We start from the raw sequence: 20,996 nt of genomic DNA on the forward strand, positions 1-20,996 counted from the left end.
CAAGGCGAGGTACTCGGTCTGATGAATCCTCTATCTACCAACTCTTGCAACTGCTCCTTAAGCTCCTTCAATTCTGCTGGTGCCATCCTGTAGGGAGGGATAGAGATCGGTCTAGTTCCAGGCATCAACTCAATTTCGAACTCTATTTCCCTAGCAGGTAGTAAACCTGGCAGCTCGTCTGGGAAAACGTCTAAGAACTCACTGACCACGGGCACTGAGGTAGGCTCTCTGACATGACTATCCAGCTCCCTCACATGAGCTAGAAAACCCTGACAACCCCTCCTAAGTAGCCTACGAGCCTGAAGGGCTAATATCAAACCTCTAGGTGTATCCCTCCTGTCTCCTCTAAAGACAACCTCTTACCCATCCTGACATCTAAACCTAACTACCTTGTCTCTGCAATCCAAGGTAGCACCATGGGTAGATAGCCAATCCATTCCTAGAATGACGTCAAAATCTGTCAAATCTAGAACCACAAGGTCGGCGGACAGGCATCTTCCCTCCACAAAAACTGGACTACACTGGCAGACTGACTCTGCCACTGACGGGTCACACTTGGGTCCACTGATCCATAGGGGACACTCTAACCCAGAGACCATCAATCCCAACCTCTCGACGGCCCTCGGAGCAATGAAAGAATGAGATGCACCAGGGTCCATTAATGCATACACATCGGAACAACCAATGATGAGATTACCTGACACCACGGTGTTGGATGTGTTTGCCTCCTGCTGAGTCATGGTGAAGATCCGTGCCGGAGCTGACGGACCCTCACCCCTGAAACCTGCTGAAGAAGAGGCTGCCCCTCTCCCTCTGCCTCTGCCACTAGCCTGAGTCGCGGCTGGAGCTACTGGCTGTGCCACACTATCTGAAGCTGTCTGCTGAGACTGTGCCACAAAAGCTGCCCTAGGACACTCCCGTGCCATGTGTCCCTCTTGCCCACATCTGAAGCAGGCTGTCGTCCCAACCAGACATACTCCTTTGTGCGGCTTCCCACACTTCTTGCATACTGCATTATTTGCACCTGAGCTCGAACCACTTCCTAATCCCAGACCAGACTTGATCTTGCTCCAGAACTTATTCTTCTTAAACTTGGCTTTACCCCACCTCTTTCGGGGACAGAGTTCAGCAGCCAAAGCTGGCCTCCACAGGCAAGTTCGGCGGCCGAAAGAGCCTTCGGCTGCCGAACCTGAGTTCTTCCCAAGGGCAGAACTCAGCCTCTTCCATGCATAAAAACTTCCCAACTCATTCAATCATGCATTTTCCTATTCTACAACATGCATACTCAAGCATACAAGCTCCTAGGGGCTTCAAACTATCTTAAACCCCAACTACAACACATCAAACATCCACAAACATCATACATTGCTCAAAAACTTAACATAAACCCATAAAACCAACCAAAACCTAAACATGCATTTCTACCCCATGAATCAACTTAAAACTTGTTTGAAACATATAATGAGCTCAAGATCGCCTCTTACCTCTTGAAGATCGAGAGGAAAAACGACCCTAGCTCGGAGATGGGAGAGATCGAGTTCATTGAACCTCCAAGCTCCAAAACTTGCTATTTGCTCAAAAATCTTCAAAACAAAGTAAAAACTCATGAAAATCATGAAAGATTTGAAGGAAAGGACTCAAAATCGGCGAGGGACGGCGGAGAGCTCACCTTGGCCGAAAATGGGGAGAAAAGCTCGCCCATTCGGACAAGGAGACCCTTTTATAGGTGGCTGGCCAGGCAACTTTCGGGGGCCTAACGTGCCTCCGCATGCATGCCATGTTCGGTGGCTGAACATAAGGTTCAGCGGCCAAACCTGGACTTCCCTCACTTATGCCTTCGGGGGCCTAAAGCACTCCCGAAGTGCATGCATGTTCGGCGACCGAACTTGAGGTTCGGCGACCGAACTTGAGGTTCGGCGGCCGAACCTGAGTCTTCCTCTCAAGACTAATTTCATTCAAACTTAATTTCTTTCTCGTTTAAACCCATGAAATACATTAAAACATTTATAAAAACATGATTTTACCCTTCTAGAGGTTTTCGGCATCCGAGATTCCACCGGACGGTAGGAATTTCGATACCGGAGTCTAGCCGGGTATTACACTGAGCTAGTAGAGATCACCAGCAGAGTGGTGCCCATAATCAGAGAAAAGATCAAGACTGCTACAAGCAGGCAAAAGAGTTATGCAGATGTCCACAGAAGGCAAGTAGAGTTTCAGGAGGGGGATTTGGTATTGCTCAAGGTGTCTCCTATGAAAGGGGTGATACAGTTCGGAAAGAAAGATAAGCTAGCTCCACGGTACATCGGACCCTATGAGATCTTACAGAAGATCAGGAATGTATCGTATAAGCTGGTCTTACCTACTTCTATGGAGAGAATCCATCCGGTTTTCCATGTTTCCATGTTAAGAAAGTTCGTGTTAGATCCGAGCAAGGTTCTTAGTGAGCCTGATGTGGAGATCCAAGAAGATCTCACCTATGTTGAGCAGCCAGTGCGGATCATAGACACCCAGATTAGAAAGTTGAGAAACAAGAAAATCCCGATGGTGAAAGTCCTTTGGAATCACCACAACATTGAGGAGTGTACCTGGGAGACACGGGAGTCCATGCTCCAGCAATATCCTCATCTCTTTTAAAGTAAGTGTTATGTGTTTTATGTGAATGTTTATGTTTTATGCCATGCTATGTTTGTTTGGTGAACATTCGGGGACGAATGTTCTTAAGGGGGGGAAGAATGTAATACCCGGTTAGACTCCGGTATCGGAATTTCTACCGTCTGGTGGAATCTCGGATGTCGGAAACCTCTAGAAGGGTAAAACCATGTTTTCATAAAATATTTTAATGTATTTTATGGTTTTAAGCAAGAAAGGAAATTGAGTTTTGAATGAAAAAGACCAATGAGGCATTTCCAGGTTCGGTCGCCGAACCTCAAGTTTGGCCGCCGAACATTGGATAGTTTAGGGGGGCAAGTTAGGCTTCCGAAAGTTTCAAAGGTTCGGCTGCCGAACCTCATGTTCGGTCGCCGAACTTGCATGAGTTTTGGAGGCACTTTAAGCTACCGAAAGGTGGTCTGCAGCCCTTATATAAGAGCTCCATGACCGAAACGGGCGAGTTTTCTCCCCATTTTCAGCCACGGTGAGTTCTTGCTCTCCCATAGTTCGTTTTTGACATTTTTCCTCCGATCTTTAGAGTTTTAACGAGTTTCATCTTGATTTGAAGATTTTTGAGCAAAAGAGCAAGTTTTGGAGCTTGGAGACCAAAGAGTCGAGATCTCCCCCATCTCCAAGTTAGGGTCGTTTCTCCTCTAGATCTTCAAGAGGTAAGTTTCGATCCTGCCATTCTAGTATGTTTTAAACAAGTTTTATGAGTTTTGTGGGGTAGAAATGCATGTTTAGGTTATTATTGGTTTTATGGGTTTTTGTTGAGTTTTGAGCAATGTATATTGTATATGCATGTTTGATGTGTTGTAGTTGGGGTTTAAGATAGTTTGAAGCCCCTAGGAGCTTATATGCTTGTGTATGCATGTTGTAGAATAGGAAAATGCAAGTGTGAATGAGTTGGGAGGCTTTTGTGCATGTTGGAGCTGAGTTTCTGCCCTTTGGGAAGAACTCAGGTTCGGCAGCCGAAGGCTCTTTCGGCCGCCGAACCTGCCTGTGGTAGCATGTATCGGCTGCCGAACCCTGCCCCCGAAAGAGGACTTTCGGCTCTGGAAGGGAGTTTCGGCCGCCGAAGGTGCCGCCGAACATGCATGAGTTTCGTCTCTGGAGGGAACCTTCGGCCTCCGAAGGTGCATGACTTTCGGCTCTGGAAGGCTCTTTCGGCCACCGAACCTGCTGCCGAAAGTGCCCTGTTCAGCCCTCCTTTGCATGATTTCTATGATTTTTTTAAGGTGTTTTAGGGGATTTTTGGGGAGTATTTTAGAGTCATGTTCATGGATGTTTGGTCCCTCATTTGAGTCCACCTGTGTAGGTCCGGACTCGAGGAACCGAGGACCTCAGCAGTGAGATAGCTGCTTCAGAGTCGTTAGAGCTTCAGCCAGAGGTGAGTGGAATAAACTTTATGTTTAAAGTAAATGAATTTTGAGCATGATACATGCATCACGTATGCCATGAGATACTCTAGGTTGTTTGCATTAGAATTCACGAATATGTTGCATTGCATAATTTGATGATGATGCGGATGGATGTTGAATGACCCTTTAGTCCTCGTATGTTATGGTATGATGATGATACGGTATGGATAGCCAGTGAGGCCCATTCCACGCCCCTGGCACTATGTTAAGAGAAAGACCAGTGAGGCCCATTCGACGCCCCTGGCACTATGGAATATTATGCTATGTTATGTTATGTTAAGAGAAAGACCAGTGAGGCCCATTCGACGCCCCTGGCACGATTGGACTATGTAGAGGACTATTGGTGACAAGTCCATCCTTGATGTGATTTGTTTGTGCTGTGTTGCATTTCATAAAAGCATGAAATATAAATTGAATATGTTATTATTCTGCTCACTGGGCTTTATAGCTCACCCCGCTCCCTTAACCCCCAGATTTGCAGGTACAGGGTAGACCAGGAGGTCAGCAGGAGTAGAGTTATGTTATTGTAATAGCTAGATGTGGACATGAATATGATGTAATGAAAAAGTATAGTATAGAAATGTAATGTATTGATGCTTATGGAAGTTAGAATTGTGCTTGACCATAGTATGATTGTTAATCCCCTTGTGGTACATGATCTTAATTGTTAAATGATGTTTATTGTAAACCAAGCTTAATGTATGTTATGATTTGTGCATGCACAGGTTAAGCTTGGTGAAGGAATGAATGAATGAATGAATGAATGAATGAATGAATGAGTGAATGAATGACCAATGAGAAAGTTTTAAAATTTTTATGAAATTGTTGATCATGTATGGGATTAAACAGGTTTACAGAATGAATGTTTGGCTTGCTACAGGTCCCGACGGCCTTAAGCCGACCTGGATCCTAGCGCCGGTAGCGGTCCGGATTTTTGGATCGTTACTAGCACTGTAAAATCGAGCTGAGAAGACAAAGCGACAGTAAGGCCAAAGAGCCTGAATCCCGAGTGAAGCCCTCAATGAGGTAGGTGATTGGCCTCAGAAAATGACCACCAGCACCACAAAATTGAGCTGAGAAGACGAAGCGAAAGTAAGGCTAAAGAGCCTGAATCCCGAGTGAAGCCCTCAATGAGGTAGGTGATTGGCCTCAGAAAATGACCATCAGCACCACAAAATTGAGCTGAGAAGACGAAGCGACAGTAAGGCCAAAGAGCCTGAATCTTGAGCAAGCTCTCAGTGAGGTAGGTGACTAGCCTCGGAAAATGACCACCAGCATCGCAAAATCGAGCTGAGAAGACGAAGCGACAGTAAGGCCAAAGAGCCTGAATCCCGAGTGAAATCCTCAGTGAGGTAGGTGACTGGCCTCGAAAATTGACCCCCAGCACCACAAAACCGAGCTGAAAGGACGAAGTGACAGTAAGGCCAAAGAGCCTGAATCCCAGCCCTTAGTGAGGTAGGTGACTGGCCTCGAAAAATGACCACCAACACCAAAAAACCGAGCTGAGAGGACGAAGCGACAATAAGGCCAAAAAGCCTGAATCTTGAGTAAGGTCGAGGAGCTTGAAAGCGACAGTAAGGCCAACAAGCCTAAATCCTGAACAGATCCACACAAAACCAATCTGAGAGGGAAAGAAGCCCTCAGTAAGGTAGACAATCGGTCTCGGAAAAAGACTGACGATACCACGCAGTCATGCTTAGAGCACAAAGCGAACCATTCTTTCACCTTTTATTAAAGAATACCATATGCTCACAGCAAATAGCGGCATAAGCTAACAACACACAAAAACATCACATGAGAACACAATTCCGACCTCACATAAAAGATTGGGGCACTGGACCACAAATGAAAAGTTAAAATCCGACCTCCCAATGGAGCTCGGGTCATAAGGTAAAAAGACTTCAATCTCACACAACAGCCAAAAGCGCCAAAACGCCATGCTGACCTCAAGAGGGTGCTAGAACAAAAATTAAAATCTGAGTTCAACCTCTCAAAAGAGCTCAGATTACAGGCTAACAAGACCTCGATCTCGCATAGCAGCCAGCATATAAAGAAATTAAACTAAGGCGCCCAATGCCTGTATCATGTAGCAATGCGGCCTATTAAAGGCCAATTCAAGGCTCACGGAGCCAAAATGCCAAAGCGCCATACCGATCTCAAGAAAATGAGCTCAGTACTGGTAAAGCCAATAGGCAGACCAAATTAAGGCGAAGCGAATCCTAAACAAAATACATATCGAGATAGAGAACCAAACAAAGGACCAGGGGCAATCATAAGGGGCACTAACCTTGAGAATTGACTGCTGGCACTAAACCAGCTCGGCTAGCCTAGAGAAAGGTTTAAGCAACAAAGAGCCTGCAAAATGCTTGAGGGTAGACAGCACGGAAAGCACTTGGGGGTAAAAAAACCCAAACAACCGAGACATACCCGAGAACCAAATACTCAGATAAAGAATCAAGGAAACAAGAGCAATGTAAAAGGCCAAGTGAACCATTCTGAATGATCGAAGGGGTAATAGAAAGCCTTGACTCATTGGATACAAAAGAATCGAACCCTAGTATGGTCAAGCTCAAAACAGATAGTTCAATCTCTTCGACCCAGGGTCGATCTACCCAAAAGCCCAGAGGGACCAGATATACTGGGGTTGACCCTTATGACCATACCAGTGAGGCTATAAGCCTATAAAAGAAAAGTTAAAGCTGAACCAACAAGCAGACAGGCTGAAACATAGCCTGTATAAGGCTAGACAAGAAAGCAAGAAATTAAGTCCGACTTCACAAAAGAGCTCGGGGCACCAAAGTGAAGAAAGTGAAATCCTGAACTCTCAAGCTCGTAGCACAAGCAGCATCACAGGCTATAGGCATAAAAGCCTAAGCAAAGAATAAAAATCTGAGATCCCAAACTCGCAGTACGGACGAACTCACAATATGTAAACAACTAAGCAGAATAAAGCTAAGTATGGAAGAAATAGCAGAGAGCCGAGCTCCCTATATGAAAAGGTCCACAAATGCGGAACGCACAAAAAGGACAAACGAAAGCAAAGGGTCGTGCTCCCAGCTCGGATCAGCTCGCAATGAATAAAAAAACTTAAACAAAATAATCTAAGTATAAATGAGGCACAGGTCAAGGTGAAATATCATTTATCATCGAATACACATCTCCAGATCGTCATACATTCAAATATCAAAGTAAAGAGATAAAGAAATAAAAAGGCAAGGAAAGGACGTTTTGACAAGAGCCATTCTAGGGCAGCGCGGTCATAATGGGGTCTAGGGATTTACCCCCTCATCACTCATGAAATAACCGCTGAGGAGGTAAAGGGGCACTTGATGACCGCCGGGCTTCCTGCACTTGGGGGCAAGGCCAGGCCTTAAAAAGGAAGGGCACAGGCCCAACGCCTACCAGGCCTTTGTCAAAGCCAGCCAGCCCCACGCTGTGCGCCCCAACCCGGAAACAAGAAGCAGGCTAGACAGGTCACACACGCAGGCCCATCTGAAGGGAGTCTAGCCCGGTGACGTGACAAGAAGTAGGGGAGCAGGTCAATCACCTCGCAGCCCTGCCCGCATGCGCGTCGGAAAGAATTAAATTGTCGCCTAGCATGGAGAGGGGCTCTGGCACATCCGTACGTACGGAGCTGAGTGACAGGGACAGGTGGCACTATAACGGAGAGGCAGTTATACATCACTAGCAAAGTAGGAAAAGGGGGGGCTTCTTCCAGCTTCTTCCTTCTTCTCCCTCCGCTTCATTTTTTATTTTTCTCTGCAACTCTTGTCTATCCAGACTACTCTAGTTTATGAACCTGACTTGAACGTCGGAGGGTCTCCACCGGGGGCATTCCCAGCAGACCCTAACCATCCTTCTTCATTTTACAGATTCCTTCTCCAAATCAAGTATTAAGGGAACCATATGATGGATCAAGAAGAAAACCAGATCTATTATTTATAATGATAATCTTACAAAAATTCTAATCCAATAGTTTTTATGATTTTCTTTGATTAGCTTAACATTATTAAGAGTTCTATTTAGGAAGAATTACACTCTCATTAAGATTATATTGAATAAACTTAAAATAAAATTAAAATTAAAATTAAAATTTTATATTATTATTTAATTTTTATAAATATTAATTAAAAATATAAAAATATTTTAACTGGTTCAAAAATTCACCCCATCATTTTCACTTTTATATAGATTAATTATAAATAATTTTTGTAAACTTTAATTAAAAATATAAAAATATTTTTAGTGAATTCAAATATTCGCCCTTCATTTACATTTTTATATACTGATTTTTTTCAATATATTTTACACGTATTTGTATTCATTATAAAATTATTTATTTTAATAAAATTTAATATTTAAAATTAAATGTTAACATAAATGTTAAATCTCTTTTGGTATTTATGTATAAAAATATTTAAAAAATAAAGATTGATATATAAAATAATTATGGAGTTAATATTATTTTAATATATGATTTTTTAATTTAATATAAAAATTAAATGTTAACATAACTTACGATTAAATTTAAATTAAAAATTAATTATATAAAAATTTTAAATAATAGTAAATTATTTATTATTTTTTAATCAATAAAAATAAATATAATTTATAATAAATGTAATTATGAGTATTTTAAACAATTTTTATTATTTAATATTCTCTCACTTTTGTACAATATAAATTATATGTAAAATAAAAAATAATAAAAAATATATTAATTTATTAATGATAATAATTCAATTGAATTATTATTTAATTAAATAATTTTTATTTTATTTTTAAATATAATATATTATCAAATTTTAATTCTCAATATATGATACTAAGTTTTATATTTTTATATATGAATTTCATTGTTTAATTTATTATTTTTTTAAAAAATTAACTTACAATAAAAATTCGATAAATAGAATTTAAATATGAAAAAATATCTTCTATAATAAAATTTAATTAAGAATTTTCTCAATCAATTTAAATTTAAATAGACTAATAATATAATTAAATTAAAAATTTTAAATAACATTAATTTGTATTTATTTTTAAAAAATTTTAATTTATGATAAAATTTTAATATAAATAATTTAAATATTAAGAGAATTCTTTTACGATAAATTAATTATAATTTAAATATTAAATAGTAAATAATTCAACGTGTAACTAAACTCGTGATATTTATTATATATAATAATTATATATTGTCACTTTTTAATATATTTAATATTTAAATATATTATTTCAATAATTTTATACTATAAATTTATCTATTTAGTACATATATAAGTCAAAATTTAAATATTTATTAATGGTAAATTAATTTAAATAATGAAATCATTATAATTTTAAAATTTAAATCTAATTATAAAATCATTATCCACTTATAAATTTAAATATATAAAACTAAAATGTTATTAACTTTAAATTAATTTAAATAATAAAATCATTATTTGTTTTAAAATTTATGTTTAGTTATATACTTAGATATAGATTACATAATATATATTTATAATTGTTTTTTTGAAATAAATAAAAAATTAATTTTAGATTAAATAATTAATAATGAGTTAGTTCTTATATTATAAAAACTCAATTATAAAATTCTTCAATTTTATTTCTATCAATATTATAAGATCTTCCATTCAATTAATAATAAATATATAAGATGGAAAATTTGTGCTTATTTCACACTCTCTTCTTTCCTTTTCCCTTCCCCTTTTGCAATTCTAATCATCTCTCTTTCTCTGTGCAATCATCTTTTTCTTTTTCTTTTCTTTTCATATATAATGCCTTTAATGTTTTCCATGTCCAGAGCCTCAACGCTACTACTCTGCATGTAAATATCTTGTAGTGGAAGCATTGACCCATGGTGGTGGAGCTGGGGATGCATTAGCAGTAGATCAGGATGCTGGTGATCAGAAATTATTCTATGCAACCGTTGTATGTATAATGGTTATTTCAAAAGAAAGAATAAATTTGCAGAAAGAGAGGTGGGTGTTGAATCCTATATCGATTATGGAAAAGGATAATGTGTCTCTTATGTGAGTCCATTCGAGGCGTGAGGGGTGTGTTGAATTCACAACCGGTTCTTATGAAAAGGGATAATAAGTCTCATATAAAAATTCAATAGTATATATTTATTTTAGTTTTGAATCTATCATGTTCGAATTTAAACAAAAAATTGCTTAAGAAAAAGAGAAGTATGAATGAAAAATCATCCATTTGTTAGATTTCGTCGTTCTCAAAATGACATGATATCATAATCATCTAATATTAGATGAAGGTCCAACTTGGTTTTCAATACAACATTAATTTTCACATGTATAGCTAGCTAGGTAGCTTTTATTAAGGAAAATTGAAAAAGCTTAAGCTCAAAGTAGCACTAAGAACAAAACAATCAGACCAATCTAATGAGATCAGTCCAAGAGAAGCACACATTTTAGGACATTACAAATTCTTGCCACAAATACTTCTACACTTGCTACCCTTTATTACAATTATAGGGCACTCTAGATATGAAGTCTCTCATCATATACCCTCCATTCTTATACTTTCAGGCAGTGCATACCATGTTTGTTCAACAAAATGCACTTACCTTAATAAACATTATTAGTAAAATACACTAATTGAACTCGTCCAGCGACAAGCTCTCCACAGATCCAAAGCTTTCCATATGTCCAATTCTTGAATAGTTAGTCAGTGATCCACCCAAAAAATCAAGTGGTGAATCGTCGGAGAAGGTAGTGTTGTCATAGATAAACGATAACCCAGTATTGTCTACTATTGGATAATTCATGTTAAAGAAGCTGGATTTATTAATCTCCTTGAAATCATGAAGAAAGATATCGTCAACTTCAGTCAGAGTTATATTTGCATATACATCTTCATCCGAAGCCTTCTTAGCCTGAATGACCTGAGTATCAGAGATTTCAAGTTTGAATCTCGATGGAAACCAATTAAAAGAGGGAATTTTCACATGAAGTAAGTTTTGGAAAGGCGCGCGACTTACGTAATTCTGATTTAGATTGTCTTTATACACCATAATAAAGTCTCCTGGTTGTAATCCATGCGTGTTAGCGAAATCTCCTGTCAAAATCCAATACAAGAATGGTGATTTATTGATTGTTAAACAGGAAAAAAAAAAAAGCAGAGAATTTTGAGAGGCAATAAAAGGCTATACCAGTATTTTCAAGTACATACATTCGGCTATTGTTATTAGGCCAGTACCTGATGACAATGTATACAACTAAATTATAAGTGGATCACATAGTTGATATTTGATTTGTATATATAGATATGCATCAATCTAATTTCCATTTCATTACAAATGACTTCTCCTACCGATTCTAGGTCTCGAGTTCGAATATCGGCCAGAGCAATTGTGTAAAAAAGGAACTCACACCTTTGGTTGAAGAGATGGGAAGGAAGGAAATTGAACCTGTATTTGAAGCTCCAAACATGCATACCATCCAAGTCATCCATGCTGATAAAAATTCCTTCTTTCGACTCGAGGAGAGGGAGATGTGCCTCTGCTGCTTTCTGAAACATGGTAATTAAGAGATGGTAATGAAGAGAAATAGAAGTTAAGCATAGAGCATACAACTTTAGTAGAAGAGAAATTGAGATGCTGATTAGACCTTTGGGAGTATCATCCTCTTCAGGGAGCTTACATCACTGTTCTTAAGTTCCTTTTGAAAGAGGAAACTCAATCTCCTTTGATCAATAACCTGTGTAGAATAGGATCACTTTCACTTGGGAGTCATCATCATGAAGATTTTTATAAAATAGGTATAAAATTGTATTTTATTTTCTAAAATTGTTATTATGAATCCACAAACAGATAGTAAATCTTTGCATTAATTCTAATTTCAAATTCCTAATTGAAGGTGCGGATATTTTTTAAACATGCCTGTAATGATTTTGGAAATTTTTCTGACTTAAATTCTTCCAAAATTCATGAATCCTTCCATAAACATCTATAAATATCAATGAAGTCAAAATGTAAAGAATTTTTTTTTTAACTGGAAAATTAAGCTTTAAAGACAAAAATAATAGACAACAAAGATGAGTAGGAAAAAAAATAAATTGTTTAATGTATGAAATTAATTAAAAAGCTCTGAGTAAAACAACAGTTGCCCATGAATTGTCATTATAAAAAAAAAATGAAAGAACCCAACAAAAATAACATGTAATAGAAATAAGAGCTATGAGAATTAAAATTAAAATAAATTCTCACACGTGCAGGGGAAGTGGAAAGGTGATGCGAAGAGGAGGAAGACGCGTGCGAAGTGGTGGTGGTGGTGAAAGCGGTAGGAAGAGAGAAAAGGTGATTAATAGAAGAAGATGGTCTCCTCTGTCTGGGCATCCTTTTCTTCCTTATGACACCAAAACTAACCACAGCAACAAGATCACGACTACGGGTTACACAGCCCCGATCCGACCCATCACGGGCCTTGTCCCCCTCCGCAGCAACACCCTCTCCACCGGTCATCCAAACACATGCCTCGGCTTTTTCATGACTCGCCTCTTGTTTCATCATCATTAGTCTTACAGCAACCACCCTTCGTTTTCTTTTTGTCTCTTATCACCTTCCTTATATAAAAGAAACGGAAAAAGATAAAGTATCAGACTGTTTGTATGTTTGGATTTCAGTGTCTTTCTCTGCCTTTGCTCAGATCGAAACACTCCCGGTGATAGACGCTGGTCAATCACGAAATGGGTGGGTGTTTAAAGAGAAAGCTGGGAAGCTGAGAGGTGGGTGGGTGGTTGAATAATAGCCTGGTTCTTTTCTTTGAAGTTGGCTTTTCTTTTTTCTATTTTTAGCAAGGATATTTGATCAGCACACTTCACACTCTCTGCTTCATTTGACATTTGTGATTCTTCCATTCCTTCTTCTTCTTTCATCTTTTATTCTAATAAACCTCCCATTAACCCTAATCATCGCTCACAAACAGACAACAATGGCTTTGGGCGGTGGGTAGGGTTTCTCGGTTAGGGTTTGGTTAAGTAAAAAAAGCAATGTGGATTCAAACTAGACCAGAGGTTGAGGTTGTAACTAGGGTTAGCATTGAGAAAGGTGAAGAGAGGTTAGCGGAATGTGGGAAAGAAGAGAGAAAAATAAAAATGGTGGTTAGAGAGTGGCCAAGAGAAGGGTGACGAATTAAGAGCGATGAGTAAACAGGTGTTGAAAAAGTTCTGATTCTTGTCGACAGAAATCAATGGCGTTTTGGGTTTATATTGAACCCTACGTCTTTCCATGTGGAAATACCGCTCTCCCTCCATAGAGATGACTAGTTTTTGAATTTCCGGTCTTTAAATATCTTACCACGTGTATGTGTCTTCAGTGTTTTGCTCATACCATAAACCTTTCGTGTGACTTAGATTATCTACCATCGGATATTATTTTTTAAGGATAAATACATGGATATAAATAAATTAGATACTTAACTTAATTCAATTCATATTAATAATATCTAAATTTATCTTAAATTTAATTAAAAATTAATATAAATTATTCGAACTCATTTTAAACTCAATTATTATTATTCGAATATTATCTAAATGTATTTAATTTTATATATTTTAATTAATAATTTATATAAAAATATTTTTTATTAATAACTTTCATTTAAAAAATTTAATATTTTTAAAAAATTAAATATTTTTGAAAAATATTTAAAATTTTAATTATTAAATAAAAATATATAAAAAATTTTATAAATATTATTATAAAATATATATTTTTATATTAAATTAATTATTTATATAAACTGTTCGGGCAATAGATACCTTATAAATAAAATTTGATTCAAATTCATTAAGAATTTTATGTTTTATATTTAAATTTATTTTAAATTTAATTATAATTATCTAAATTTATTTTGTTAGAATTTGATGAGATCGAATATCTAAAAATACCGACACCTTACCATTTCTCACCTCAATTTCACTTGATGGATGATGTAATAATTTAAGAGTAGTTTTAACTAAGATGACAAGATTTCAAGCTTATTCTCTTAGAATTGAGTGATGCAAAAGGAAATAAATTTAATAATTATTATATTATATATTTACATAAAAAATATTTATTAATTAATTTTTTAATTTAAAAATACATTAAAATATATTAATTTATTTCTTATTAAATTTGATTGTAAAATATTATTAAAAAAATCTCTGAAATAATTATAAAAAAATAGTTAGTAAATATTTTTATAAAATAAAAAATTAACTAATAAATTTTTTATATTAAAAAATTTAAATAATAAAATATTTAACAATCAAAATTAATGAAAAATTAATTAATAGATTTTTATTTAAATTTAAAAATATTTTAATATATTTTTAAAAATTAAGTAGTTAACTAATAAGGTTTTATGTATGATAGGATTAAATAATAATATTTTATTTATATTTTTGTATTTATTATAAATTTTTAATTAATTTTACATAAATTTATATATATATATATATAATAATTTAATGGTGCGTTTCTCTTCTTTTGTACAAAACAAAGTTTGGAATGGAAGCCGCAAATGAAGACACGTGCTTCCCATGCAAAGGTCAAACCCCTTTGATTCTGGTTTGAATCTTCTCTTTCAATATTTTTTTTTATATTTGGTATACTATATAATTTTATTTTATTAAATTAAAATTATTAATCAGTAATATTTTAATTTTATATTGAAAGAGTTTCAAAACGTACGATGTTTAGTGGACTGATACATTCTATAAAAATGATACATTCTATAAAAATAATTTAAACTATGAATAATAATATTTAATTGATAATTTGATAGTCTCAAATTAAGTAAAATAGCATAAGATAAATGTAATTAAATTTACTTTTTAATATATTATTTATTTATATACTTTTTAATTACTGAATTAGTTTGAATTATTAATAATTCTGCATTTTAATATATATTATTTATATACTTTTTAGTTCTGCATTATTATAGATTCAGATGCAAAATTCAACCGTTCACTTTGTGAAAGACGTCATGCATATTTTGGATTGGAAAGCTGCTCAATGTGCTGGTGTTTTGTATGGAAATACCACTGCTACCTTATATCAGGGCAGGAATTTATTTTGTTCCTTCAATCCTGCTCGTGATCCTAAAGCCATTTCCCTCTAAATTCGTGCATCATCTTTAAGTTTGGATAATTTCAGTTGGTTTTGTCAAGTTGATGGGGAGTTTTGTTTCAAATTCAAGATTTTATTGGTTACGGTTTTGTTATGGAAAACTCTGAGAATATATTTCAACGTGGTGTTTCTAGTTTCTCAGAAAGTAATGGTACGTCGGTAATTGTTGAAACTTTAGCTCTCCGTCACTGTTTGCTATTTGCGACGGAATTTTTATTTTTTAATGACTGCATTCTTATAGACTATTTACAAGTAGTTTAAACTTTTGGTACGTCGGTAATTGTTGAAACTTTAGCTCTCCGTCACTGTTTGTTATTTGCGACAGAATTTTTGCTTTTTAATGACTGCATTCTTATAGACTATTTACAAGTAGTTCAAACTTTTTAGTTTACACGTTTAGACATTTCTGAACATTTTTTAACCGGGTTTGATTTTGAATGATTGTAAATCTTTGTTAGATTCTAGAATTGATATTTCTGTTAGATGAGTTCATCGTCATACCACTCTAACAGCTTATACTTTGGCTAGAGAATTTATTAGATATGATCGTTTCTTTATTTCGGATAATATTATTTTTTATTTGATGAAATTTTATTAATACAATCGTAGTTTTAATTTTAATATATATATATATATATAGGAGTAATATAAATAAACATTATTATTTATAATAAAAAAAAGTCTGTTTTCATGAGATAGGAAAATAGTTTTTACTTAAAAAGAATTAAAATGAGAGAATTATCCAGCTACTAGTCAATGCCTGCAACATGAGCATGCAAATTGCATCTTCCAAAAAAATTGCCTTTTACATTTTACACCTGCGAAATGAGCGAAGGGAAAAATTTTAAGGAAGATTTATTATTTAGTTCTTGAATATTACTATTATTAATAAGTCAGTTTCTGTATTTTTAAAAATTTATTAAAATGTACTTATCCATTCTTTCCGTCAATAAAATAGCTCTTCCATTTTATTTTTCATTAAAAATAGATGGGAGATGAAAGAAAAAATTTTTAAAATCTAATTTTGCCCTCAAATAAAACACTTTATTTAGTCCTTATATATTACCATTATTAATAAATCAGTCTCTACATTTTCAGAAATTTATTAAAATGTTCTTATGTTTTCTCAGATCTATTAAATCGTTCTTATTTTTTTTCAGATTTATTAAAACGTTTTTATCGTTTTTCTCCATCAATGAAATAGTCCATTCTCCTTCTCCTTTAAAAAAAAAAAAAGAAAGAAAAAGAAGAAAATGAGAAGAAGATGATGATAATAATGATAAAGAAAAATCGTCTTTTTTCTCTCCTCGTTAAAGAATAAAAAATCAAAGAATAAGAGAAAGAATCAAAGAAGGAAAAGGAAAAACAAGAGGAGGAGGAGAAGACAGAATGTAATTTAATATTTTATTATATTTTTAACAGAAAAAATAAACGGAATGATTATTTCGTTAATATCGTTTTAATAGATTTCTGAAAATACAGGGATTGGCTTATTAATAATAACAATTCTCAAAAATTAAATTATAAATTTCTCAAATTTTAAAAGGATAAAAATATTAGTTAAAAATAGTTTTAACATTTAAATTCAGTCCGACCTGTCAACAAGTATGAATATATTAATCTTTTTATAAAAAAAATTAAATTGAGATTAAAAGAATATGAATTAAACTTAAGCCATTAAATAAAGTTACAATCCCAGCATGATCTGACTTATAGAAAGTCAATTTCAAAACAGGAGTCAATAAAATTTATTAAAAAATAAAATTTTAAAAAATATTAATTAAACTTAAGCCACTAAAGTTACAGAAATCTCATGTTATATCACTTATAATTAACAAATAAAAAAAACACTATAATTAATAAATAACTTTTAACTCTATATTTTTCTAAGTAATTTAATATATAATTAAATTAAATTTTTTAATTAAAGTCTTTAAAACGATATCGTTTCTAAAATAAATTAAATTATAAAAAAAAATATTTTAAAAATGGCTTCAAATATTTTGTTGAGATCCTAAAAATTATAGAAAACCCCAAACTCTCCACGACTCTAACCGTTTTTGACATTGCTGTTAAGTTTTCAACCAAATGAGCACTTTGTTTAGTTTCAACAGTATGAATAATTTTACAAAAGAGAAAATAATGAAAATTTAAATTTGTGATTTTTTTTATCCTAAAACTGAAACAAAGATAGGACTGAATGAAAATCTGTTATACCATGCATATTAAATTAAAATCAAATAAAAAAATTAACTTTTTACAAATGATTTTTGAATTTACATATATAATTGCTAAAATTAGTGGTAAAAATTAAAAAAATTAGTCGAATCCATTTAATTTGATAATTTGATTCTGTTTATACATTAAAATAGTTCAATTCGATTTTAAAAAATAAAAGTTTAATAAAATCAAATCGATCAAATAAATATATTTAAAGATATCCATCAACATTTCTTCTCTTTATAAATTAATGTGAAATTCTAACATTGTAATGTTAAAAGCTTTGAGGTTCGGGTTTTTGAATCTTTGGCTCCACAATTTGCACATTCTTTTTTCTTTATTAACTTTTAATTTTAATCATCTATTTTTTAATGAATCTGAGTCATTAGTTCTATATATATATTCATTTTTTTTTAGAATAACATAGCACGAGCATGAAGCACAGCTCCTCCAACTCAGCCTGCATTCCAACAGCGAAGCACTACACCTATGTTTCCCAACACTATAATCATTTTTAAATTTTACTTTGCTGTTAATTTTTTTTTAATTTTAACTTTGCTTTTCTTAAATTTAAATATCGATGATTGAGATTGAATTAATATTAATATAAATTTAGTTTTTCAATTTATTTAATTAGAAACTCTAATCACAAAAAAAAAACAGAGAGAAGAGAAGAAATAAAGAATTGATTTCGAATTGAATCAAATCAATTTATTTCAGTTTGATTGTTTATGTAATTTAGTTTGATTTAATTTTAAATATAATAAAATTTTTATTTTTAATTTATTTAATTTGATTCAGTTTTAAAAGAAATCGACCGATTACTTAATAAAAAAACATCATGGTACAATGAAGGAATAATAGCTTCAAACAAATCAAGCTATTCTTTAATAATGCTCGCCACAAAACTTTTTATTGTGCGCAATCCTTATTTACTTTTTTTTTTTTTTTCCTTCTTGCTCTTTTTTAACATCTTTGACATGTTTATATTTTGTTAGCACACTCTTTATTGAGGGTAGTTAGAACTATCAATCACCCAACGTTTCTTAATAACCTTTAGTTTGAGTAGAAAAATCATAAAAAAATAATAAAAATTATAAATCCAATCAACACGAAAAACCTTATAATATTGTAGCTATTCATAGTTATTTTGATTAATCTTTCAACACGTCAATTTTAATAACTCGCCTTCTTTACATTTCTTTTTAATTGCATCATCTCTCTCGGTATGAATCTTATTTTCTTTCCTCTCCTACAAGTCAATTGTGCAGTCTCCTACTCCATCATAGTCAGTGCTACCGTCTTGCTTGATTATGTAGGATGGATTGGTGGTTATAAAGAATATATTCAATTAGATTTTGGTTCATTAGTCTTGTCCCTTTTCAAGACTTCACCTTTGAATTGAGATTAAAAGTGTTCAATATGCCCAAAAGATATAATACAAGAATTTCAAGGAATGGTGTAAAGCAAAGGCCAATTAAAACCTTTCTTTTTCTCTTATAAAATTTTTAGTTTGATAAATATATCTACTTAAACTATGATTAATTCGATCATGATCGAATGTATAAATCTCAACATATAAATAGTATAGAAAAATAAATTTTTTGAAATTTATTTAATTCTAAATATATTTTAATAAAAATAGTGAATTTTTATTGAATTATTTAATGATATTTTAAGATTATCCTTTTTTTTTATAGAACTTATCACTAAAACATCCGTAAGAATATGATTAAAAGAAATAAAAAATATTTTCATAAAATGAAAAATAAAAAATATTCACTTCGTACAATATTTATGAATAAATGATTGTTTGATAATAACTAATAAATAAAAAAATATAAACTTTTCTGCTAAAAGTTGGGTTGAACTTGTAATTTATTAAATACTTTTATGAATGCGAATTAAGTATTGTATTCTTTTTATTATAAATTTACAAAAGGAAAAAGTTTAAATTTCTCCTCGAACTTTCAAGTAGGGGTCAGCATTCGGTCGGTTCGGTTCAAAACCGAACCGAATAAACCGAAAATCAAAATTTTAGTGTTTATAAAAATCAAACCGAACTGATTTTGGTCAGAAACTGAATCGAACCGAACCGGTCTGATTCGATTCGATTCAGTTCGGTTTGATTGGTTTCGATTTTTAATAATTTTTTTATTTTTTACACTTTATTTTTAATATTTTAAAATTTAATTAAAATATTTTAATCTTAATATGATTTAATTTCTCTATATTATTGAAAAAACATATTATTATCACTAATCGGTTTGATTCGGTTTTTTCGGTTTTTTTTCTGATCAAAACAGAACCGAACCGAAATAACTGAAATTTCTGAAAATTAAAAACCGAATCGAAATATATAAAAAATCGAACTAAATTTTTAAATCAGTTCGATTCGATCGATTTTTTCGATTTGAACCAAATACTGCTCGCCCTACTTTCAAGTATCGTTCAAATAAGTCAAATTTTTTACTTTGTGTCCAAATTAGTTATCAATCTTTCAATTAAGTTCAAGTTAGTTATGCCTTAATAAATTACTAAATTTTAATAATATTTTTTTTAATTTTAAAATTTATTATTTTTAATTAAATTAACAATTTAAAAAACTCAAGAATGTTCAATATTGAAGAGCCAAAACCCAGACTCCATTTTAAAACTCAAATCATCTCATCTGCCAAATCATCGACAATAAATCCATAAAACTTTAACATTCAACAAACACCACCAACATTATTCCTTCTTTTTTTTTTTTTTATCAATTCTCTTTTATAAATGTAATAATTTATTTATCTTTTTTAACTTACAAATTTTACATTTGTAAAGAAAATATAATTTTATAAAAATTTATTTTACATTATTTTTTATAAAATAAATCGTGTTAAATTGAGACTACGAGATTTTGACCGAAAAACTGAATTGATCTAATTTCAAATTTAAAAATCTATTTAATTTAATTATTAAATACAACTAATAGTTAATAACAGATAGTTAGGATTGATAGAGGCTACTGATTATAACCGAAAGTATATAAAAATATATATATGATTTATTTATTATTAAAATACACATAAAATTAATAATTTATTATAAAATAAATATAATTTAAAAATTATAATTATTAATAAAATAAAAGTAAAAAGTCACTTTGAACCCTTGTGAAACAGATAAATATTCACTTAAACTCTGGTCAATTTTTTTTCATTGATATCCTCTAAAATTTAAAAACAGTAAATATAATTCGAAAAATTATTTATTTTAGATCAAATTAGCCAATAAAAGATCACGTGAATACCATGCAATAAACAGAAATTAAAGGGTATCTGTTTTAATAATTAATCCCGTAGAATTAAAGCTCTTCTAACAACATTTGCTCAAACTTATGAGATTAGTCTTTGATTTGCATTTCCTAATAACATTGCAAAGAGTTTTTGAGAGGTCTAGAGCAAAAAAGGGGTGATACTTGGTAAAATCCATATAGATTGTAGGTGCAACAATAGGGAGATTATGTATCAAGATTTTCAAGAAGAGTTGATTATTTTTGAAATTTTTGGACTCAACAAGAT

General features: G+C 32.7%; 1 protein-coding gene across 1 annotated transcript; it reads right to left on the reverse strand.

Annotated features, from left to right (window-relative positions):
- Window positions 1-10,426: 10,426 nt before the first annotated feature.
- LOC110627126 (B3 domain-containing transcription factor FUS3) lies at window positions 10,427-13,207 on the reverse strand. Its single transcript, XM_021773371.2, has 6 exons — window positions 12,304-13,207; window positions 11,705-11,794; window positions 11,506-11,606; window positions 11,248-11,294; window positions 11,077-11,153; window positions 10,427-10,980 (listed from the first exon to the last, which is right to left on the reverse strand). Exons 1-6 carry the CDS (start codon window positions 12,607-12,609, stop codon window positions 10,690-10,692), a joined length of 912 nt encoding a protein of 303 aa, XP_021629063.1. The 5' UTR covers window positions 12,610-13,207; the 3' UTR covers window positions 10,427-10,689.
- Window positions 13,208-20,996: the final 7,789 nt, after the last annotated feature.

Source organism: Manihot esculenta, chromosome 11, assembly GCF_001659605.2.
Source record: "Manihot esculenta cultivar AM560-2 chromosome 11, M.esculenta_v8, whole genome shotgun sequence".
Classification (NCBI taxonomy): domain Eukaryota; kingdom Viridiplantae; phylum Streptophyta; class Magnoliopsida; order Malpighiales; family Euphorbiaceae; genus Manihot; species Manihot esculenta.

What these genes read in the sequence shown, in the direction of transcription:
- LOC110627126 (XM_021773371.2), bottom strand. Translation starts at nt 12,609, where the DNA reads ATGATGATGAAACAAGAGGCGAGTCATGAAAAAGCCGAGGCATGTGTT. An exon ending in GTTTGGAGCTTCAAATACAG is followed by an intron (nt 11,295 to 11,505) that starts GTTCAATTTCCT and finishes CATTGTCATCAG; the next exon opens with GTACTGGCCTAATAACAATA. An exon ending in ACAATCTAAATCAGAATTAC is followed by an intron (nt 10,981 to 11,076) that starts GTAAGTCGCGCG and finishes TCTGATACTCAG; the next exon opens with GTCATTCAGGCTAAGAAGGC.